We start from the raw sequence: 24278 nt of genomic DNA on the forward strand, positions 1-24278 counted from the left end.
GTATGGCGTGTGCTGAGTTCCCAGAGGCAGGATGGCATTGGGGGGTTTTGGTGGCCAGGATAACTGGAGGCTAGAGAATAAGGAGGAGAGGCCGTGAGATGGGGCTGCGGGGGACCCAGGGTCACCCCGTTGAGGATCTGGCCGTTTCCCCTGAGAGCAGTGGGACGCCAGAGCGTTAATCGGAAGCGTTAACTGGGATGGGATGTGCTGGGGGTTGTGCGCAGGACAGATGAACGGGGCGGGGCCGTGGAGGGTGTGGAGGGCCGGTTGGACACATAGGGACCCCATCAAGGTGGGACACAAGGGGGAGGACGAAGATGGAGAGATGCCCACAGGCATGAAGGATGCTGGATGCAGGGTACCAGGACTTGGCTTAATGTGGGGTGTGAAGAAGGGAGAGGGGTTTCAAGGTCCCCAGCTTCAGTGATTGTTGGATCCACAGGAGGTGACGAAATCCCCTTCAGAGAAAATACAGGTGAGAAGACTGAGGGCCCTGGAATTAACCCCCCACCCCCACCCCGGGAACTGCAGCATGTTGTGCTCCAACGAGGTGGGGGGAGCGGATCTAGCCGAGAAGCAGAGAGTGGTACCTGAACCCACCCACTGCCTCAGTCTCCATCCCAGCATCGTCCTCGTCCTTACAGTTCATTCTTCCCCCACGTCCATTCCAGTAAGACCTGGCTCTTCTTGCAAAGAATTTTCATCTGCTTCAATGGTAACCAGTCTCATCACAGCAACGATCATCCGGTGCCCAAACCATCAGTTCCCGTCAGGTCCTCTGCTCCCCACCTCGGCCCCCCAACCCCTTCGTATCTCGCCCTCTACAGCTGCCCGGGTGGATGTTTAAAACAGAACCCGATGCTTCAACCCTCTGGATGCGTTGGCACTGTGGCCCAGAATCCAAGCTCCTTGCTGTGGCCCTTGGTCCCTGCGTTCAGCTCCGTAACCCCCATCCCCCGCCCCAGCATCCCTCTCCAGCTCCACTGACCTGTGATTGAACGTGCCCCCCTCAAGTCCATTCAGACCCTCTGGGCTGCTCTGCCCTCCACGTGGATCATTCTTGCCTAGCCTTTCAGGTTGATCTTCAGCCCCGATGTCACCTTGGTACAGCCTCCTAAGCCTTAGTGTTTTTGTGCCCCCCACCCCCACCCGGCGCCACACCCCCCATTTCACTTTCTCATAGCACGGTTCCGTCCCTGAAATCGATGTGTTCGTTCATTTGCTCCCGTGTCTGTCCCATTGCTGACACGTGAGCTCCGTGGGAGCAGGGACCGTGCCTTCGCATCATGGGTACATTCTCAATGCCTGGAGCGGGGCCTGCCACATGCGGGCAGTGCTGAAAATAGATGTGTCACCACTGCATGGCCTGGGGGTATTTTAGGCACAGGACCTGCCCAATGCTCAAGCCAGTCTGAATCTTTCCAGTTCTTTACAGAAGCAATTCAGCGTGATGGTGCTGAGCTTAAGTGCTGGGATCTGACTGTCTGAGGTCAGAGCCCAGTTCGGCTGTTTCCTAATTTTGCCTGACTTTGGGCAAGTCCATTACCTCTGTATGCCTTGGTTTCTTCATTTCGAAAATGGTAATGAGGAATTCCTACCCAGCAGGGCTGTTGGAGAGTTCGAGGAGGTGATGCATGTAAATGCCTAGCACACTGCCCGACATAAGTACATAGTAAAGAAATGCACTGCGGTGCAGTGGTTTAAGAATCTGACTGCAGCAGCAGCTCAGCTCACTGTGGAGGTGCTAGTTCAATCCCCAGCCCAGGAACTACCATATGCCACTGGAACAACCATAACTTGTAAAATACACACACACACACACACACACACCACTGCTCTTATCATGGTCCGACTGTTAGTCCAGAGTCACTGTTAAGAATGGCTGAGCCAGAGTTCCCACTGTGGCTCAGGGAGTTAAGAACTCGACTAGTATCCATGAGGATGCGAGTTTGATCCCTGGCCTCACTCAGTGGGTCAAGGATCCAGTGTTGCTGTGACTGTGGCATAGGCCAGCAGCTGCAGCTTTGGTTCAACCCCTAGCCTGGGAACGTCCATATGCCACAGGTGTGGCCCTTAAAAAAAAAAAAAAAAAGAACAGCTGAGTCCTGAGCAGTCACTGGGATTAGAGGCTGGTAGACGGCAGTTTTCAGAGCTGGAGGATGGGGAGTGTGTGTGGTGTTTGGGAAACAGTGTCGCTATTAGAATAAGACTTTTTGTCTCTGAGTCATCCTACAACCAGTGCTGCTTATGCCTAAGATAATTTTAGCGAGAACAGTCATCTCAGACAAGTCAAATCGTCTCCTTCCAAACCCTGGAACGTTCTGTCTCCCTTCCCTTAACACTTATGGCACTTCCAGAATCGGGAGAAAGTTTATCGTATTTTTTAAGGTTGTGGGTTTTTTTTCATTTATTTGTTTGTTTGTTTATGGCCATGCCTAAGGCACGTCGAAGTTCCCAGGCTAGGGGTCGAATCTGAGCCACAGCTGCTGGCCTACACCAGAGCCACAGCAACTCCAGATCCGAGCCGCGTCTGTGACCTACACCACAGCTCACCGCAACACCGGATCCTTAACACACTGAGTGAGGCCAGGGATGGAACCCGCAACCTCATGGATCCTAGTCAGATTCACAACCTCCTGAGCCACAACGGCAGCTCCAATTTACTGCTGTTTTTTTTTTTTTTATTGTAGTTGATTTACAGTGTTTTAAAGTGGGTCAGTTATACACACTATATATGTGTGTGTGTACATATTATATACATATATATTATATATATCTCAGGTTATTTTCCATTATGGGTAATTATTACAAGATATTGATTATAGTTCCCTGTGCTATACAGCCGGCTCTCGTTGTTTTATCTGTTTTATGAGTGCGTTTCTGTTAATCCTAAATTCCTAATGTATCCTTCTCCCTTCCTTTCCCCTTGGAAACCATAAGTTTGTTTTCTCTGTGTCCTATTTCTGTTTCGTAAAGAAATTCATTTGTATCATTTTTAATTAGATTCCACAGGCAAGTGATAGCATATGGTATTTGTCTCTCTCTGACTTGCTTCACTTAGCACGATCCTCTCTAGGTCCATCCATGCTGCTGCAAATAGCAGTATTTCGCTCTTTTTTAAGGCTGAGAAGCGTTTGTTTTCATAGCTTCTCTTTCACCTGGCAAACCACTGGTCAGGCTGAAGTTTGTGGGCACTAACTGTCCCCTCAGTATCAGGTGATTCTCTCAGCCTAGATCCTTGTCAGCAAGAGAAGCACATTTGGGCAACTTGTCTAGACTGTGGGCAGTTGAATCCTTCAAGAACTCACTTTCCTTATGTGTGAAGTGGGGGTGATGGCGCGTGGGGCAGGGAGCACGTAATAACTCGGTTCCAGGCGGACATTAGGTTAAATAAGTCAGCACCGGGTCCTGTATCTCCCGAGCCTCCGGATTCTCCTATGTCTCAGAGAATTTTCTTAGAAATAGAAATACTTTGCAGTCTGTTGTAGGTTACAGTCCGTCAATTTCTCTTCTCCCTTGGGACAGGAAGGTTTCCCTTCGTACCTCAATCCATTTCTTCCTCATTTCTTTTGGTGGCTTCTTTCTAATTTCTCGATTCTTAAAGCATCTGCCCAAGTAAAAACGTACCATGAACTGAGGCTTTACCCCATTAACCCTGTGCCCTTGGATGCCAGGCACTCACCCTCCCTCACCGTCTCTCCTAGAACCAGTCCCTTCTTGTAAGCATCACCTGCGCGTCAAGCACAGATCCTGGCTTGTGACACTATTCCATCAGCGCGAGACTTGCCTGAATACTCGCTGTCATCCTCACTCCGGGGACCATGTAACCATTTAAAAAGGGACAGGCAGCTTTGTCTTGATAGGAAATGAAATGAATGATGTCTGTACGTGATAAAGGAAAGCAAAGTGAAAAGTGGAGTGTATTGTGTGCTAACAGGTGCGGTGGAAAATGTATCCTTTAAAAGTGGACACCCCTCCACACACACACACACACACAACACACGCGCGCGCGCGCACACACGTATCTATGTAATTGTATCTTCTTAGAATATCTCTGGAAGGATGCACAGAAAACTGGTCACCATTTCTGGTTTCTAGGGAGGGCAACGCAGTGGCTGAGCCTGAAGGGTGGGAGGAGACTTCTTGCTGCAAACCCTCCAGCATCTTTTGAGTTTGGTGCCATAGGCATATTTCCCCGTCTTGAAAATGAAGTCATTTGAGACAGAGAATGAGAAAGACAGTAGGGTTATTCTCTGTGTTCAAGTCTTAGAGAATTAATGAGCAGTTTGAACAAAATTAACTTTCTCTTTTTCTGGTCCTTCGCCCGTTAAACTTAGCCTTGGTTCCACCTCTAAGTGTCTCAGGATCATCAGTGAGGGTGCTGAGTGGATGGAAAGGGCTAGAAAATAAAGTCGGCCCCTCCCCTTGCTTGGGAATAGCCCCCTCCCGTCAGTGCAGTTCCAGCTGGCTTTTCCAGTGTGCATTTTGGAGAAGGGACGCCTGGCTGGCCGACTCCCCCCACACCCCGCTCCAGACTCTGATGGCCTCGGGGTCCTCAGGGCAGCTCTTGGTGTGTCCTTCTTGACCTTCTGTCCCTTAGGCGCCCCAAGCACAGTTTTCTGCTCGAGTCACTGGCAGGACTAATTGGACTGATCTTTTCCCACATTTGGAAAAATTCCCTCCCGTGGATGCATTTCTCTGAAGGATGCCAGCTTCCGGGCTGCTGGAAGGTCCCTGTCATCCGCTGCGGGCGAGATCCTCTCTCCTTCTGCTTCCTAGTCCAGTTCTGAAGCAGGACTAGGGAGGCTTGAGCCCCACCCTAAAGGCGATGGGTCGTGGGACACTGGAGCCTCAGCATAAACCCAAATGGTCTTGTGTGAGCCCACCGACCCCGCGCCGTGCCTTCTGACGCTGGGTGTGGGGCCAGCATCTTCGATGGTTGGTTACCGAGATGTTTTAAGAACTTGGGGATTGAAGGCCTTTTCTTTAAACTAAAACCTCAGCCTCTCGATGTTTGGGGCCGGGTAATTCCTTATTTCAGGGACCGTCCTGTGTGAGGCAGGATGTGTAGCAGACTCCCTGGCCTCACCACTGGGTGCCGGTGATGTCCCTATGTGGTGACAGTTGTCTCTTATCTCCAGACATTGCCCAGTGTCCCAGGGGATGGAAGTTACCCTGGTTAACTAACCACATGCCTTGATCCGCGCTTTTTCTCTGGGTATAACAAATCTTATACCTGCTTAACTCTTTTCTTTTAAAGCCATTTTAGACATGTTTCTAAAGTGTACTTGAGAAGTAACTGTTTTTTGTTTGTTTGTTTGTTTGTTTTTTTGTCTTTTTAGGGCTACACCTGAGGCATATGGAGGTTCCCAGGCTAGGGGTCCAATTGGAGCTGCAGCTGCCAGCCTGCACCACAACCACAGCAACGCAGGATCCGAGCCGCAGTCTACGACCTACACCACAGCTCACAGCAACACCAGATCCTTAACCCACTGAACAAGGCCAGGAATCGAACTCGCATCCTCATGGATGCTAGTCAGGTTCGTTAACAGCTGAGCCACGATGGGAACTCCAAAAAGTAACTTAAAACCAAACTAAATAAACAACCCTTTAGGATGGGAATAGATGTCCTAAGATACTGTCCCTGTACCTTTAATTAAGTCTCTGGAAACTTGGACCTAGAAGCTTTGTAGGACAACTGGCAAATGGTATTTAAATTAGGATGTGTTAATTCTTAGTTGCCTGGTCTAGTTTTTACCCAGAAGAGTGTCCCATTTTATGTGAAATGATGGGACAATTCCTCGAGGGACAGGCACCTGACTTCTGTGGGGTGCATGTGTCTGGAGGGGGTGTGATATATTTCTTCTTCGTCTTTTTAGGGCCACACTAGCGGCATATGGAGGTTCCCAGGCTAGGGGGTCTAATCAGAGCTACAACTGCCGGCCTACACCACAGCCACAGCCACATGGGATCTGAGCCATGTCTGCAACCTACACCACACCTTGTGGCAACGCTGGATCCTTAACCCACTGAGCGAGGGCAGGGATCCAACCTGTATCCTCAGGGATACTATTGAGGTTTTTAACCTGCTGAGCCACAGTGGGAATTTGGCAATGGGAGCGGGTATTTTAGATACATTGAAGGCCTCCTGACCCAACAGGTGTCCTGGGTTCGGCCCCACCTGGGGCTTACTCCAGGAATCCCAGGAACCTCCATGCCACTCTTGGGGGTGGACCGACCACCCTTGGGCCTCCCTGGAGATGCTGAGAGCACTCCGGTCTCCTGTGGATGTTCAAACCAGACCCCTGAACACCCGTCCCCAGCTTGACTCCCTCTCAGGTCACTCAGTTGCTGGGCTCAGGATTGAATAATTTGAATCTGATCATGTTGTTGTTCTTATTTTTTGGCCACACCTACAGCGTGACAGGTTCCCAGGCCAGGGAGCGAACCTGTGCCACAGCAGCGACCTGAGCCCCGGCAGTGACAATGCTGGATCCTTAACCACTAGGCCGCCAGGGAACTTCCCGTCATGCTGTTCTTAAACAGGCCTCCAGGGGTTCCCCCAGGGCCCCTAGATGGAAACCCCAGCGCCTGCCTCTGGCTGACAAAGACCTGCCAACCTCTCCCCCATCGCTCACTCTGCTCCAGGCATGCTGGTGCCCCGGGGATGCTGAGCTGGCCAGGTAGCCCGCCTCGGGGCCCTTGCACCTGCAGTTGCTCTGCCTGGATATGCTCTTTCCCTGGTCATCTTGAGGCACAGCTGACTTTCATGTCAGGTTATTTCTTAAACATCCCTCCCTCTGGGGGGGGCGGGGTCTTCCCGCCGCACTGTCCCCTCCCCCACAGCTGCCCACTCCGCCCATCATCCTGCTTTCTGCCTTCCCCGTGGCACTTCCATCGCCTTCGTAGTTCTGCAGATATGACTTCTCTCCCTGCGCTGGGATGTAAGCTCCGTGAGAAGGGTGTCTGGTTTTGGTCTCCACGGGCGTGGTACCTGGGTAGACGCGCCTTTCATGCTGGGTTGTGAGTGAGTTACAGCCCAGGCACTCTCTCTACTAAGGCAGGGGCCCCTGGGCTGGGAGATCTGGCAGTGTAGACGGGGAGACCTGAGGATACACCAGCAGTTCTTCCTTTGCTGTTTCCCTGTGTGCCGGGTGCTGGGTGGTTTAGGCTCAATAAAGAGAGGGCTTGTTGGAGTTCCTGTCATGGCTCAGTGGTTAGCGAATCCGACTAGGAACCATGAGGTTGTGGGTTCGATCCCTGGCCTTGCTCAGTGGGTCAAGGATCCGGTGTTGCCGTGAGCTGTGATGTAGGTCGCTGGTGTGGCTCAGATCCTAATGAAATGCTGCCAAACTTTTCTACAGTGCTTGACCACTTTACATCTCTGCTGGCAAAGCAGGAAGGTTCCAATTTCTCCACATGCTCATCAATACTTATTTTGTGTGTTTTTTAGAAAAAATACAGTAATATTATGAGAGCCATCCCCGTGGGAGTGATGGTTTCTCACTGTAGCTTGGACGTGGTTCCTTAATGACTAATGATATGAAGCATCTTTTCATGTGCCTGTTGGTCATCTTATATCTTCTGTGGAGTACGCCTTCATTTTGATGACTGCTTTGTTTGCATGGTCATTCCGTGTGCAGGTTTTTCTCTGTCTTGACCGTAAGCTGCCTTGTTGATAAAATGGGGCTGATGTGCTTCTCGCAAGAGATTGCTTTTTAGAAATGAAAGCATTGTTCAACTCTTTAGCATAATTTCGAAATGTCTCTCTTTTTCCTTGCTGCGATGTTCCTTCATTTTAAAATTCAGCTTATAAACCTTAGCCTTATTTTCCAAATTAGAAAACTTAATTGTTTTAATTTTCCAAATGGTGACATCTCTGAGTCTAACCCACCCTTGTATCCTCTGAATATTGAGGTTTTATGCGTATTTCAGGTGGTTTGTTTCTCAGCGGATGTGGTATCTAGGCGAGTATTTGACTTCCGGCTCTTTTTTGAGAACGTGGGTGACTATCCAAGCTGTTTTCCTGACCACATTTTTTTGTTTGTTTGTTTGTTTTCTTTTCAGAAAAAGCTGCCTTTGACAACACTGGCTCAGTGTTTGATGGAAGGGTCCACTATCCTGGGAGATGACACGCTTCTTGGGTAAGGTGACACTGTGCCTGGGTTTGTGCCAAATCTAGGTAAGTCCCCGTCCTTAGGGGACGAGCACTCCTCAGGGAAGTGGAGAGGGCACCTGCAGTCTGGCTGGGGACTGGACGGGGAAGAAGGAAAGGTTGCTGGTGAGAAATTGCCCCCCCCCGCCCCGCCCCCCAAACTCATCTCTTCTGTACAGGAGGCAACTCCCAAGGGGAGAAATTAACGTGAGACTGTTGAAGGACATGCGAAACCCCTTGGGCTCCTGCAGAAGCAAATATGAAATCTCTCCGTGTCAGATGTCAGAACTCATAGAATTCCCAGAGGAACAGCCCTTGCTGATGGTGTGCTCCCAATAAAAACAGACTAAAAATAGAAGCATCATGAGAGAGGATCAGCAGGCAGGGGAGGGGGGGAGAGGGGGGAATTGCCCCTAAGAACTAAAAATAGTAGGACAACATGAAAGGAAGTGGACAGTGATTAGGTTTAAAATGAAATTTTAAAATGTAGTAAAGACAAAAATTCTGGGAGTTCCCATCGTGGCCAGGGGTTAACCAATCCGACTAGGAACCATGAGGTTTTGGGTTCGGTCCCTGCCCTTGCTTAGTGGGTTGACGATCCGACGTTGCCGTGAGCTGTGGTGTAGGTTGCAGACACGGCTCGGATCCCGCGTTGCTGTGGCTCTGGTGTAGGCTGGTGGCTACAGCTCCAATTCGACCCCTAGCCTGAGAGCCTCCATACGCCGCGGGAGTGGCCCAAGAAATCACAAAAAGACAAAAAAAAAAAAAATTCTTGAAAACAGTGGGCGGGGGGGGGGGGGGGGGGAGGCAGAATTAAAAATCAAATAGGACTTTGACCAGTTCAAACTATACTTACAAATAAGTGCTTGAAAAAAACTTCATTGAGGGTAACTGGAAATTGCACGCAGATGTAGAGATGGGTGAACTTGGAAACAGATCTGGAGTCACCACGAAAATGAACAGAATCAAGGTCAAGAGAAAAGGATCAAGACAGCATTAGATGGAGAGGCTGGGATGGCAGGATGCAGAAATACAGCCTTCTGTGTGGCAGGCATTCCCGAAGAAGAAAATAGCTGAATTTTCCTTTTCTAGATTTGAAGAGAAACATGGACCTTTAGATTTAGGAAGCACAAACAGTCCCGCTTGAGATCAGCAAAAAGAAATCGGAGTTCCCATTGTGGCTCAGCGGTAACAAACCCGACTAGTATCCATGAGGATGCGGGTTCGATCCCTGTCCTCGCTCAGCGGGTTAAGGATCTGGCGTTGCCGTGAGCTGTGGTGTAGGTTGCAGATGCAGCTCAGATCCTATATTGCCGTGGCTGTGGTGTCGGCTGGCAGCTGCAGCTCTGATTCGACCCCTAGCCTGGGAACTTGCATATGCCCCAAGTGTGGCCCTAAAAAGACAGAAAACAAAACAAACAAATAAAAAAGTCATTTTTAGAGACGTCACCAAACATAGGAAAAGATGTGCGTTTCCAAGGCAACAAAGTGTAGGAAAATAGATGTACAGGGGACTAATAGAAGCTGAGGGTTAGTTAGTAAGATTTGTAATGAGAGCCCACTGGGCTGATTAAGCGTCTCGAGTGGTCTCTGGGAGTTGACATCTATCTTTCCTGGTAGAGGGGCCAGGGGTCACCTTTACAAATCGGTGTCCTGCTCTTAGACACAGAGGGAGAAGGTAGAGAGCTTTTTTGGTATCTGCTTCTTCTCAGTTGCTTTCAGCTCAAAATACTCATTATGCCAAAGTGGGCATATTGTGAGGAGGCGTAATCGGCTGCCCTTCGGTGTAAAGAAATAAAAATCAACAGGGGATTTTGAGAAATGACGGCATAATAAGAATTTGGGAGGGTTAAAGCAAAAGGAAACGAAAAGACTAGAAAATAGCAAATAGGAAGCTTTGGAAGGGGCGTGAGTGCTTCAGCTCTTATATGAAAGGAGGTAAAGACAGTACATTGCAATTTAAAGTGCAGTGTGCCTGTTGGAAAGGTAAGCATAACCACAGATTAGAAAGAGAACGTTTACCTTCAGAGTTAGGTGAGGGATGGCAAGAGGGAGAAATAAAATGGGGGGGGGGGGGAAGCATAGAAGGAACTACAAGAGAAAAAAGGAGGCAAAGTGTAATAAATCGAAAACAGGAAATGAAAGGAACAGCAATTAGGGCCTCTGTATCTGTGACCATAAGAGACGAACTGGGATAAACTCACCTGTTGCTGGGAGAGACTCTCCGGGGGGTCAACGTGGAATCCTGTTGGGTGTACTTTGAGAGCCGTGCCAAAAATGCAATGACACAGCAAGGTTGAAAGCCAGGGATTGGAGGGCGCCAGGTGAGACGACGGACTGTTCACACAACGCTGGATTTTGTTCCCTTCCCAAATCCGCTACAATCAAGGGTTGGTTGGTTTTTTTCCCTCAAAAGACCTAAACCCACAAAGGCAGGAGAACAGGAGAGAAGACGCCGTTCTGTGAGCTGCAAAGCAACGTAGGATTGGCTGGGACCTGATTTTGCAAGTCCCAGCAAGCGGATGCCCAAGCCAGGAGCTGGATATGCTGAGAGCAGAGACGGGTAGACCATGACATGCCCACAAGGCCCAGGAATTGGGCGCCTGGGCATCTCAGGAGTAGTGGTGATAAAAGTCACGAATGGGGGCTGAAAGCTGGTCAGAGACGCAGCTGTTACCCACACCCCCAGGAAACTCATCCCTCTACAGTCTGGAGCTTTATCCTCTGGAGGAGGTAAAACAGAGCATGCTTAGACTCGGGACACCGGGCACAGCGGAGAGTTGGGTACCGGTCCTTACATTTCCACAGGAGGAAATACTGCATCTGTGAAATAAAACAGCAGGATGTTAATTAAGACATACGTCCAGGAAAGAAAGGCTCAGGGATCAAAAGCAAACTCACAGAAGTGAAAATCGTGACCTTCTCAGTCGAAGGTTTGGAAGATGAAGTTGAAGAAATCATCCGGTAAAGAGAGCAGAAGACGGGGACACAGGAAATGGGGACGTTAGAAAATCCCAGGATCTATCCAGGCCATCTTAGGCCTGAATGACAGGAACTCCAAGAAGAGGTGAGGAAGAAACCATAGTTTAAAAAAGAATCCGAAAGTGTTTTCCGGACGTGAAGGATGTGAGTTTCCTGATTGAAAGGGCCCATTGAGCTCCCAGTATAATCGGAAAAATTAAACCTATGCCAGGGCACCCCACAGTGAGTATTAGTGATAAATAAGAGAGTCTGTACCTTCTAGAGAAAAAAAAAAATTTTTTTACAAACAAGGGATCAGAAATCTGAAGGCTTCCAGACTTACTAAAAGCAGTAACGAAAACCAGAAGATGATTGAACAGTGCCTTTGAAATTCTGGAAGAATCTATGTCTGCTCTCCATCCATACAAATATCTCTAAGTATAAAGAACTCCTACAAATAAAAAGATCCCAATACAGAAATCACCAAAAAAATAGGAAGAGGCATCTCATGGAGAGGGACCCTCTTTTAACCCAGGTAAAAAAGTTTATATCCACAGCGTGACATTGAACCTGTCCTTCTTTTGTTTGCTTTTGACATTCAGCACTATGTTTGGGGCTTATCCATCTTGATACGTGCAGAATGAGCTCAACCAGAATGATGAATGTGAAAAGCCAGCAGTTGAGCCAGGGGAAGCAGCTGTTATTCTATACTGTATGTAAACACATACCTCTGCAATGAAAGTAAAAAATATGGATGGGAAAAGTACATACTAACCTTAGAATGACAGTGACCTCTCCTCATTGGTGAAAACTGCTTGCATGACTTTCAGTTCACACGGTCCTCTGTAGGGAGAGGACCGCTTATATATCATCTAGGGTAAAGGGACATCTTTGAAATACTGTATTCTCCCGCCTAGGAATATGGCACAACTTCCTGCTCATTGGGATTTTCTGTCATTCATTCGTTATTAATAAACGTTGACATGGTTTTCCCTGTCAGTTTTTCATTGAAAAATCGTCCCCTCGTCCTGTATTAAATAAGTGTTCATGGCTTAGCGGAAGGAGTTCCCTTTCTGTTATAGCCTCGTGGAATTGGGGGTTTGGTGTGTGCTCGAGGATGCTGGTTGGTGTGTAGCTTTCTTTTAGCAGTTTTCTCCAATGGTCTCGGCAGGTAGAAGCGTCCGGCTCTTTTTAGGATTTGGCGCGTGGGAGCCTGTTCTCGCCACCTCTCTCTTAATGTCCCCACAAATCCCCTTGTACGCCAGGCACATGGTAGGTATGCAGCATCGATGAGAAAGTAGACAGTTTCAGAAATGACAAGACACAGAGCTTGGTCACCGGGGTGGCGTGGAAATCGGCCACTGTATGAACACGGTCTCTGCAGGGTTTTTTTGGGGGTGGGGGCAGTGACGTCAGGAGGCAGGTCACGTCTTTCTCCCTCGGGAATTCAGGATGGTTTTCTGCCCTCCTGTTGCAGGAAGATGCTGAAACTCTGTGGCGAGACGGAGGACAGGCTGGCTCAGGAGCTGATTCATTTCGAACTGCAAGTCGAGCGAGATGTGATCGAGCCCCTGTTCTTGCTGGCCGAGGTCAGGAGCGGGGGTGCCGCGGTGTCCAGTCCTGGGCTGTTGCTACTCCTCCGCCGACTCCTTGGCACTGGCTTTTACCTGGTTTTCACTGGGGATGGTTACTGCCCACCCGCGTGGACAGGAGCCCTTTGAGCTGTGGTTCACCCCCTTCTCTAACCCTGATCCCCTCTGCTGGCATTCCTTGGGTGCTGCTGCAAGGCTGGCAGCATCACGGCTCCCTCACCTCACCGCCCCTGCAGGGTTTCTGCTGCAGTCGCCACCCCCCACCCTCCCCCACCTCAAGTCCTCCGTGCCGCAGCCCCTCCACCCCAGCCAGGCTGGGGACTCATATCCAGGAGACTCAGAGACCCTCTTGTAGTTTCTTTCTATATTGGTCTCTCTTCTTTCTGCTTTAAAGGACACTAAAAGAGTTCCCTGGTGGCCTAGTGGTAAAGAATCTGGCGTTGTCACTGCTGTTGCTCAGGTCACTGCTGTGGCGTGGGTTTCATCCCTGGCCCAGGAACTTCTATGGGCTATGGATGCAACCAAATAAAAAGGGGGGGATAAGAATTTCCTCTGAAAATGAGGATTGGGAGACCTCTAGCAAACTTGTTGGGGAGCTGTCATTAGTTCCTTAAGTATCTAGGCTGGGTCACAGACATAGCAAATAAACTTACGGTTACCAAAGGGGAAGGGGGATAAATCAGGAGTTTAGAATTAGCAGATACAGACTACGATATGAAAAAACAGATAAACAGCAAGGTCCTCCCGTCCGGCACAGGGGACTCTACTCAGTATCTTATAATAACCTGTAATGAAAAAGAATCTGAAAAAGAATATGTGTGTGTGTGTGTGTGTGTGTGTGTGTCCTGAATCACTTTGCCGCACACCTGAAACATTTAAAGTCAACTGTAATTTTTAAAAGTTAAAAAAAAAAAAATTCTGTCTTGGGCTTCACGTTGACTGTCCTTTTTCTCCTGTGCCCGCAGGTGGAAATCCCAAATATCCAAAAACAGAGGAAACATTTAGCAAAGCTGGTGCTGGACATGGACTCTTCTCGAACGAGGTACCATGCAGGTTCTTTGTGTTCATTTCTGCTCCTCTGAAGGAGCAGTGATCATATTGCGGCGGGGGGGATAGGAGGTGTATGTGTGAGCGTCTTCACTCGTCAGGTGTTTCGGACACCTGCTCTATGCTGGGCGCTGGAGGTGCGGGGCTGGGCTCCCGTGGCGGCTGCAGCCTGATTGGGAGATAGATGCCAGGGACGAGAACAAGCACACGAGGTGATTTCAGCAGCTGCAAGTCCTATCCAGGAGCAGCACAGCATGCTTTTGGAAGGGGCCGTGGAGAAGCTGGGCTACAGCATTACCTAGGGTGAAACAGAAGGCTGTTTTGAAGAGCCGATCCTTGGTCTGATAAGGAGGAGGCGGCCAGGCAGAGAGCTGGTGGACAGCTGTCTATGCCTGGTGCAAAGATCAGAGGCCAAGGCCCTGCGGTGGGAATAAAGGTGAGATATTCAGGATACAGAATGAAGGGCAGCATGGCAGGGCCAGGAGGGACAAGGGCAGAGAGCAGTGGCTTAAAGCATCTGGCATTGCCGCAGGTGTAGCGTAGGTCTCAGCTGTGGCTGGGATTCACCCTCCAGCCTGAGAACTTCCATATGCCTCAGGTGCCGCCACAAAACATTTGTAAAAGCAAAGAAAAAAAAGAAATTTTGTAGCAGCAGCATCAGTTGAAAAGCAGTGCCCTTGGCTGTAAGGATCAGGTCAGCGTAAAAGCGAGCGGGATACGGGCAGCGCCTGTGTTAGTAAATTTTAGAGCCTGTTGCCCGGGGCAGGCTGTGCTTGTTAAAAGCGGAAGAGGAGGAGGAATCGGAAAGGTGTCGAAGTTGTTCTCTGATCAGACCTGAAGCTCCCCGCTCAGCGCACGAGGAGGAAGAGAGCAGGTTCCTGGCGAGTAGGGGTGTGGCGTGACTTCCCGCACATCCTGGCGCCGTGGGAAATTGCCTCCCGACACTGGCGCTCAAGTCCCTCATTTGGGGAGTCGCGTGAGGTGGTGGTGGAAATGCAACTGGTCCCACTGTCAGGAGGTGGTGGCCACCGTGCCCCTGGGTTTGCGTTCCGAGGTCTTTTCTCTGCTTCTGGAAGGAACGCCTGCATCTGCAGCCCAGCGCTTCCGCCCAGGGGGCTGGACGCCAGCATCAGAGCTGTCTTGGCCTTGTCCACTGACATACCTGTGTTCCGTCGCCTTCCTTAGAAAGAGGGTTCCCCTGGGTGACAGCCGTGGCCAATCCGGTTTGGCCTCATGTGTTTCATGGTGACACCAGGTGGTGGGGAGGCTCTGAGAAGTGTCCTCAGAGCCCGCTCGTCCATGATTTAACAAACTTTTTCCCATCTTCAGCGCCTCCTCTCTTATGTGTTGGGCTCGGGTCAGGAAGCCTCGCCACAGTTTTTTGTTTTTGTTTTTGTTTTATAGCTTATCAGCACTTCATGGTCCCGTGTTCCATGACTGGATGTTTGCATTCTGCCCCAACACTGGGCAACGTTCTCTAATCCAACTGATTTATCCTGTGTTGGATGAAGTCTAAATCCATTATGTGTATTCATTTCTCTTCAAGAAAATCTGGCTTGTGGCTTCAAAAGCCAATTGTATACATCTTAATATCCTCAGAGAAGACTGAAGCTTAGAAGATAAGGAAAGGATTAGAGATGGAGGGAGTTCCCATTGTGGCTCAGTAGGTTGAGAACCCAGCCTGTTCTGAGGGTTCGATCCCTGGCCTGGCTCAGTGGGTTAAGGCTCCCACATTGCCGTGAGCTGTGGGGTAGGTCACAGGTGCAGATCGGATCTGGTGTCGCCGTGGCTGTGGTGTAGGCTGGCAGCTGCAGGTCCGATTCGACCGCTGGCCTGGGAACTTCCAGATGCCGCGGGTGCGGCTGTGAAAAGAAAAACGATGATAGGTGAGAAGATTGGAGACCCAGCCAAGGACGCGTTCTGTGGGATTCAAGTTGGTGAACTGAACTCTCTTGGACAAATATCCTTGTTCTCCTAACAGAGCAGGACATTTATTGAGTTTACTTTAGAGCATCTGGCTAAGAGCGTTGTAGTTGATTTGATTCTCTAAATGAGGGTAACATTTTGCCCTTTTTGCCTCCGTGTTGGCTGGTCCGAGAGCCAGATGGAGCCCACAGAGCTCTCTGGTTTGGCCTGCATAGTGTGGCTGTTGTTGTTACTATTATTTTGGCTGCACCTGCAGCATAGGAAAGTTTCTGGGCCAGGGATGGAACCCGTGCCACAGTAGCAACCTGAGCCACTACAAGGAGAATGCTGGATGCTTAACCTGCTGAGCCACCAGGGAACTCCTGCATAGTGTTCAGTGGACACCATGTAACTGTTGCCACGTTTCATCTCATGAGTGCATGTGATGGTTTCCAACTGGTCAACTGAAACATCTGTCACTCGTGGTCCCACATCTGCCTGGGCCCCACCAGCCCCAGCCACCCTCCGGTGACTCCCCGCCAGGTCCCCGTCCCCTCCCTGCCGTCACTAACTTCCCGAGGCTACACCAGGCATCACCTGACCTTGTCATCCTGATCACATGATGGTTTTTCTTCGAGCCGAGCGATCCTTTTAGATCTCATGTCCCTGTGACAAGAAGGAGATAAAGGCTCGGGTGGATGAGTTGTCAAGGTCATGACCCATCTGGCTTATTGTCTTACTTGCTGGGCCCTATAAGCTGTGGGTTTTACAGACTCCATGGGAGAGGCGTTATTCTTAGTGGAATAACAGCCTTCTCTTGGGGTCTTCTTTCGGTGATTCCCTGATACAGACTTAGCAACCAGAAATATCTGTACTTCCCCCATAAACATTTCCCAAGGGGCTTCCTCAGAAAGCTGGTACTCTGCCCAGAGGTTAATATTTAAGAGAATATAAATGAGGAGTTCCCCCTGTGGCTCAGTGGGTTAGGAACCTAACATAGTGTCCATGAGGTTGCAGGTTCAATTCCTGGCCTCGCTCAGTGGGTTAAGGATCCAGCATTGCCATGAGCCGTGGTGTAGGTTGCAGACGTCACTTGGATCTGGTGTTGCTGTGGCTGTGACTCTGGTCTAGGCTGTCAGCTGCAGCTCCGATTTGACCCCTAGGCTGGGAACTTCCACATGCTGTGGGTACAGCCCTAAAAAGAAAAAAAAAAAATAGAAATGAGGTATCCAAGTGTGGATCCAAGGTTGCCCTGTGCTTTTACTGGTGGAGATTTTTGCTTTCAGGTTTGTTTTAACCTTATCCACGCACCCTCTGACCTTAGCATCCATGATTGGCTGCGGCCAAGTAGGTGAATGTTTTCAGAACTCAAATGCCCGCAGGACAGGCAGGGAACTAGAAGGAGTGGCGTGGACCATGTTTGAAGAAAGAAACAGTGACATCCCATGGCCTGAGGGTTCAGAAGACAGTAGGCAGGATGGTGGCAGATTGGGGATGCTCGCTCTGTCTGAAGGGGCTGCATCCTCTACCTCCATCCATCCAGCCATGAGGATGTTGGGCCCTTTTTCCTGGTATGGGTACCGAGTACCTTTCCACCACCTCTCCTGCAGAGTGAGGACATGTCATTGCCGGGGTGGTACCCATACCAGCTGTTTGTCTGCAGCCAGAGATGTTCCCAGGGCTCTGTCTCACACGTCTCCTTTTTCTCCCGTCTCCCGGCAGGTGGCAGCAGACGTCCAAGTCTTCGAGTCTGTCCAGCAGCTTACAGCCTGCGGGTGCCAAAGCCGATGCCCTCAGGGAGGAGATGGAGGAGGCAGCCAACAGAGTGGAGATTTGCAGGGTACCCCCCTCATTGCTCCCCTCCACCTGGAAAGATGGGGCAGGTCCATGGGTGTCCGTTTTTGTTCACTGGAGATTTATTGGAAGCTTAATTGTGAGCCCTGGTTGCATCGGTGTCCCCAAGCTCACCTGCTGGCATCTCCAAAGAGCCCAGGCTGAACCCCGAGAACTGGGGCTTTCTCGATGACCGGGGCAGGGGCAGTGGCGGGCTGTCATTGGTATCCCTGCTTGGTCGGCAAAGCACGGATAACCTCGGTTTCCGTGTGAAATCGTAGATTCCAGGCCACGCAGAACGCTTGAGAGTTTAAGCAACAGATGATCTTTAACTCACCGTCGGCATTAAGTTATTTTCTTGTGCGCCTTTTACCATCTCCTGAGTTCACTGTATTGGTCCTTTGCTTCCTGGGAGATGCGTATCTGTGTAGTTGAAATGCTCGCCAAGGAGACAGTCACCAAAAAAAAAAAAAAACCTGCCACGTGCAGGAGAGGGGGCCTCATGCTGCGGAGGGGCCTCAGCCCTGGGCTGTGACATCGCCTCCCCCACCCCATCCCCATCATCTGTCATCGAATGGTTCTCACCTCCTTTCCCCACACATGTTTTATGGGGCTTCGTTAGTAATACACCATCTGTAAGACTGCGTACCTGTTCATCTGCATACGCTCAACTCAGCTAGTTTTGGTGTGGATCCAAGGAACAGAAATAGCTTATGTTTCTGGAACCGGGCTGGTACCTGTGTCTAACCATGTAGAGTTCCACCAGAGAGGAGACACCCTGCCTGCAAATATCTCTGTTCTTCACAGCCTGTCGAGGCTTCTCTTGACCCTCAGCGTCTGCTTTTACAGCCACCCTGTGCAGGGGCTTCTGACCTTACCTTCAGGGGACATTCAGAGTCAGGTAGGATTTCTCCCTGGAGGTAGAAACATCACAAAAAAAATCTCGAAAGCCTTCATGATCTCTCAGCCTCCAGATCTGCGGTGCTGAGCAAAGGCTGACCAGTCCTTGAGTCCCACGACTCATCAGGAATAAAGCTGATCTGTCATCGGAACTCGTGAGTTGATGGCGAAGCTGTAGCTGGTCCTGTTTTCGCAGAATCACTCTTCTCTCATGCTGACTTCCCTTTTGTTCTGTGCATTCCCTGTCCACTTACCAAGGTTTGTGTGTCCTCCGGTTGGAGCTTGTTTCTTACAATATTCCTTGTTCACTAGACACAAGAGGTGGTGGTGTGAGGGGCTGCTGAATGCACGCGTCCAGCTGCATCAGGGTCGAAGCTTCGTAACTTCTTTTTTTTTTTTTTGTCTTTTTGCTATTTCTTTGGGCCACTCCCGTGGCATATGGAGGTTCCCAGGCTAGGGGCTGAATCGGAGCTGTAGCCACCGGCCTACGCCAGAGCCACAGCAACGCAGGATCCGAGCCTCGACTGCGACCTACACCACAGCTCACGGCAACGCCGGATCGTTAACCCGCTGAGCAAGGGCAGGGACCGAACCCGCAACCTCACGGTTCCTAGTCGGATTTGTTAACCACTGCGCCACGACGGGAACTCCTGTTTTTTGATATGAAGCTGTATGAGGTATCTGTGTATTCTGGAGATTAATCCCTTCTTGATCACTTTGTTTGCAAAGATTTTCTCCCATTCTGTGGGTTGTCTTTTTTTTTTTTTTTTAATGATTTTTATTTTTTCCATTGTAGTTGGTTTCTTTTTGTTTTTTTAATGGTTTCCTTTTCTGTGCAAAGGCTTCTAAGTTTAATTAGGTCCCACTTGTTTGTTTTTGTTTTTATTTTCATTACTCTGCAACGTGGATCCGCAAAGATATTGCTGCAGTTTTTGTGCAAGAGTGACATATTTATATCTGCCTGCATTTTCGCCTGAGCGTTTTATAGGATCTGGCCTTACACTTAGATCTTTAATCCATTTTGAGGCTATTTTTGTGGATGGGCTTAGAGAATGTTATAATTTCCTTCTTTTCCGTGTAGCTGTCCCGTTTTCCCAGTACCACTTACTGAAGAGACGGTCTTTTCTCCATTGTATATTTTTGCCTCCTTTGTCATAGATTTTTCGACCATTGCATTGCCTTTGTTGCTGTTGTTGTTGTTGTTGTTGTTGTTGGCTGCCCCACGGCATATGGAATTCCCGGGCTGGGGATCAGAACCGAGCTGCCGCTGTGGCAAAGCTGGATCCTTAACCCACTGGGTCAGACAGGGGATCAAACCTGCGTCCCAGCTGCTGCCAAGACACCGCTGATCCTATTGCACCCCAGCAGGATCTCCTGCCGTTGGCTTTTGGTTTTTGTTTACGCTGATGTCTGCCGTTAAAAACTTGGTCATGTACCTGTATTGGGAGAAGACCCCAGCTCATCCATCAGGCACCTGCCACCTAAAGGTTAAGAAATCTTTTTACTTTAATTTTCTTTTAATGTCTCTACTACATCTTATATACCTGTTTGTGCATGTAAAAATCTACTTTTGTGCATGGTTTGAGGTAGAGATTTTTTTTCCCCCCCAGATGCCAGTTATGCCAGCATCGTCTTTGGAGTAGCCACCTCCCCTTGAAGTGAAAGCCTACCACCTGACTTCTCAGGTTTACTTCTGGGCACTATGTCTATTCACCTGCTGTCTGTTCCTGAGAGAAGACTTTACACTTTCTATTCTAATGATTTTGTAGCCCTTATAATATTCAGTGACATAACTCCCACTCCCTTTCCTGGTCATCTTGGCAAGTCTGTGGCCTCTGTTTCATTACACGAACTTCTGCAATGATCAGATCCCGTTCCTAAAGCCACGCATTGTGCTGCAGGAGCTTTATTTGTGTGCTGAGCCCGGCCCCTTGCGAGCAGGCACTGATACTTTTGTTGAAGTTTTCTTCTGACTTCTCTTTGATTTCTACTTCACTGGGTGCCAGCTGTTCTGAATACCCATCACGGGCCTCCTCCCCCGCTGTCTGGCTCTCCCCACACGGGCCACTTCCCCTTCTATCTTCAGGCCTTTGTGTGTTCTCCCCAGGCTGTCCCACACTGCGGCAGCCCCACAAAGGCGAGCTTGTGGGCTGAAGGTGGTCCAGGTGGCCTTGGGGCTTCTCTGTGTTTAGGCTCAGAGATGCGCATGCAGAGCTCCCTGGATCTTTGGACCCGGAGAGCTTCAGCCCACTAAGAAAATCATGTTGAGGTGGGTTCCATGAGACGGAACCTCGGGCTGGTGGGCAGGTGCAGCCTTCCTTGCCTGCGTCTCCTTGGTAGCCCCCCCATCTCTACCTGGCTTCCGCATTTCAGACAGGGACACGCCCCACTCTCCACGCCTGGTGCTGCCTTTCCCTCCTCTTTCTGAGGCCCCCGTTGAGACCCTTAAACCGATACGTCCGAGGGGATGCAAGTCACTGGTACATTTTCAAGAAGGGGAGAGATGGTGAGGAAGGACCTGTGAGCAGTGAAGTAACAGAGAAAACTGGGACCTGAGAACAAACCTGCTGGGTGACGCAGCGTCGTTATTTTGTTTTTCACGCAACGAATGAGGGAGGCCGGCTGCCGTCCTCGGGTTTTCCCTGGAAGGTGGTACCTGGACCTCCCCCTTTCCAGCCTGCGCCTCCCCTGGGGCTGTGGCCCCCAAGCCCATCATGGACCTCCGTGTCCTCAGCAGCCCTCCCCTCCCTCTCCTTCTCTCTCCAAAACTGTGGCTCTTCTTTCTCTCCTTTTCTTCTCCAATATAGAATCTTTGCTCTTTGAAAATCAAGCTTGAATCCAGAAAAGATGGAAACCAGAGGACAGATCTCTAGCCTGTTTTGTCACAAAACTGAGTCTTTTTTTTTTTTTTTTTGGTCTTTTTAGGGCTGCATCTGTGGCACAGGGAGGTTCCCAGGCTAGGGGTCCAATCGGAGCTGCAGCTGCCAGCCTATGCCACAACCGCAGCAACGCAGGATCTAAACTGCATCTTTGACCTACACCGCAGCTCACGGCAATGCTGGATCGTTAACCCACTGAGCAAGGCCAGGGATCGAACCTGCATCCTCATGGTTCCTAGTCGGATTCCTTTCTACAGAGCCACAATGGGAACTCCCTATAATACTGAGTCTTGACTCACAGCTCCTCTTCTTAGAAAATGAGTGCGAAGGTAGGTCAGTGCCTGAGACCCTGGCAGGACCTGTGCCCTCTCATTTGGAGGCTTAGGGTAGTGGAAGAACACTCACCTTCCGGGATTCCTTCTGCCAGAAGAACCTACTGCCATGAGCCCTAAGGGCAAGCATGGCCACACCCCATGGGAAGCCAGCAGGTGGCAGGGCTCCCATCGTGTGAATGTTCCTGACACTGCTGGCATCTTCTCTGACGTGCCAGGCAGCAGTTCCACTAAGGAGGAAGGGCACGGCCACATCACCTGCCCCAAACAGAGCGCAGGGCACCGAATCCACAGAAAGGGGCTGCCTGGCCTGCTGGTTTCACCAAACTCAGAGAAATAATAGCTGTGGACAAGGGACATTGTCTGCAGGCCTTCCGTGTGGCAGCTCGTCCCCACCCAGCCCCACAGGCTGCTGAGTCCTTTAACTTATTTCAGGCAAAATGTAGGTTCCGAGAAGATTCTTTTGGCGTGGGCAGCAAGGGGCCAGCGAGAAAGGCTTTCCATTTTCATGTTAGGAAGAGAGTCTCAGACAGGTTATTTTCTTATGTTTGAAGATGAAAGTAAAGGTCTCAAAAATTAGGACACTTCAGGAGCTCCCGGGGTGGCTCAGGGCTTCCCCCAGACCATCCAAGCACACCCTCCCCCACCGTTGGGGACATGGCTCGGGTCGCCGGTGTCGGAAAATGAGACACATGCACACGGGGAGATCTCGACAAGGCGCTTTCCTTGTGCAGGAGCGCGCGGGTGCTCAAAAGGCGCGGCGCCAAGAAGAAAAGCCCCTCCCTGTTGCCCCCTAACGCAGGCGATGGACCGGTCCCCTTCCCGTGGGTCAGGTCAGGGCGTCCATTCTTCTCGGCTGGCTCATTTGAAACAGATTGTTACTGGGAGAAGAAGGAAAGAGGAGAGAGGCGCAGGAGGGTGTTTCGGCGAAAACCAGAGCAAAGTGGAGACACCAAGACATTCCTTTCCACACCCACCACTAGTATCTGGCACCACAGCGACACTCTGTTACTCTGTGCACCCACGCTGGCACCTCATTGTCAGCCAAAGCCCGTGGTTTCCATTGGGTTTCATTCTTGGACTTGCACCTTCTGGGGGTTTTGACGAATGTGTAATGACATGCACCTGCACTGTAGCGTCACACACACTATTTTTTACCGCTTTCAAAAGCCTCTGTGCCGGTTCAGCTCTCCATCCCCCCAGCCCTTGGCAACCCCCTGTCCTCTTACTGGCTCCACAGCTTTGCTTTTCAGAATGTCCTACGGTCGGAGTGACACAGTGCTATCCTTTTCTGACTGGCTTCTGTCACTTAGTCACATGCCTTTAAGCCTCCTCCCTGTCTTTTTCTGGCTTGGGAGCACTTCCTTTTTCTTTAGTGCTGAATGTCGTCTCTTGCCTGGCTATGCCACAGTCGAACCCCTTCACCTACCGAAGGACTCTTGGTTGCTTCCAACTTTGGGCAGTTGCGAATAAAGCGGAACATCTGCGTGCAGGTTTTTGTGCAGACACGCGTTTTTTAAATTCATTTGGGTGAATGCCCAGGAGCGTGACTACTGGATCCTACACGCCGAGCATCTTTAGTTCTGTAAGAACCTGCCAAACTGCCTTCCGAAGTGGTGCTACCATTCTGTCTCTCCCAGCAGCAAGGAAGGAAATGTGGAGTGCCTCCGCCTCCGCATCAGCCGTTGGTGCTGTCCACCGTGGCAGGTGTGTGCAGTGGTATCTCGTAGTTGGAACGTGCAGTTCTCTTTTGCTGTGGAAGGTCCTCTCGTGTGCTTGCTTTGCCGTCTGCATTTCTTCCTCGGTGCTGTGTCTACCTGGGCCTTTTGCCCAGTTGTTTTAAATTGGGCTCTTATTTAGGAATGTGTTTCATCTCCAAGTGTTTGGGGATTGGTCAGCTCTCTTTCTGTTACTGATTTCTAGTTTTAATTCCATTGTGGTCAGAGAACAACCACTGTATGACAGATGCTTTTTTCCAGTTTAAGGTGTGTGTTAGGGCCCAGAATGTGGTCTATCGCAGTGCATGTTCCATGTGAGGGCAAAAAGAATGTGTATTCTGAAGTTCCTGTTGTGGCTTAGCAGGAACAAACCTGACTAGTATCCATGAGGACGCGCGTTCAATCCCAGGCCCCGCTCAGTGCATTAAGGATCTGGCGTGGCTGTGGCTGTGGTCTGAGTTGGCAACTGCAGCTCTGACTCAACCCCTCGCCTGGGAACTGCCGTATACCTCGGGTGCCGCCCTTAAAAAAAAAAAAAAAAAAAAAGTGCATTCTGCTGCCGTTGGGTGAAATCTCCTGTAGACGTCAATGAGTCAATGATGTCTAGTTGCCTGAGGCTGCTATATTGAATTCAATAAGTCCTTATGATTTTCTGCCTCTTGGTCTGTTCCTTTCTGATGGAGGGGAGAGAAGTTGGTAGAACTCTTGGAGGGAAAACTCAGCCAAAGTGTGGGGGCTCCCCAGCGAATAGGTCCCCCTGGAGTTTTTGATTCCCAGACTTGTCCCCCCGAGCCTCCTACAGCTTGTCAATTACAGAGGACACACAGTCGGCCTGGCTTGTCTAAGATTCACCTGCTGCGTCGCTGAAGGCGATTTGATGTGACATTTACTCCCTTCTGAGATTCCTTTTGTTTCCTCTCTTTGCGGAACCATTTTCATCACGCGGCTCTTTGGGT

The 24278-nt window shown here is 50.1% G+C and overlaps 1 protein-coding gene across 4 annotated transcripts in view; it reads left to right on the plus strand.

Annotated features, from left to right (window-relative positions):
• ARHGAP44 (Rho GTPase activating protein 44) overlaps positions 1-24278 on the plus strand; it is a 153563-nt gene that overhangs the window by 92058 nt on the left and 37227 nt on the right. For all 4 annotated transcript variants that reach the window (XM_047758821.1, XM_047758820.1, XM_047758823.1 and 1 more), the window contains exons 4-7: positions 8068-8144; positions 12594-12705; positions 13674-13750; positions 17383-17500. In XM_047758821.1, the coding sequence (XP_047614777.1) occupies positions 8068-8144; positions 12594-12705; positions 13674-13750; positions 17383-17500 (384 nt within the window). The remainder of the gene's footprint in view (positions 1-8067; positions 8145-12593; positions 12706-13673; positions 13751-17382; positions 17501-24278) is intronic.

The sequence above is a fragment of the Phacochoerus africanus genome, chromosome 14, assembly GCF_016906955.1.
Source record: "Phacochoerus africanus isolate WHEZ1 chromosome 14, ROS_Pafr_v1, whole genome shotgun sequence".
Lineage (NCBI taxonomy): Eukaryota > Metazoa > Chordata > Mammalia > Artiodactyla > Suidae > Phacochoerus > Phacochoerus africanus.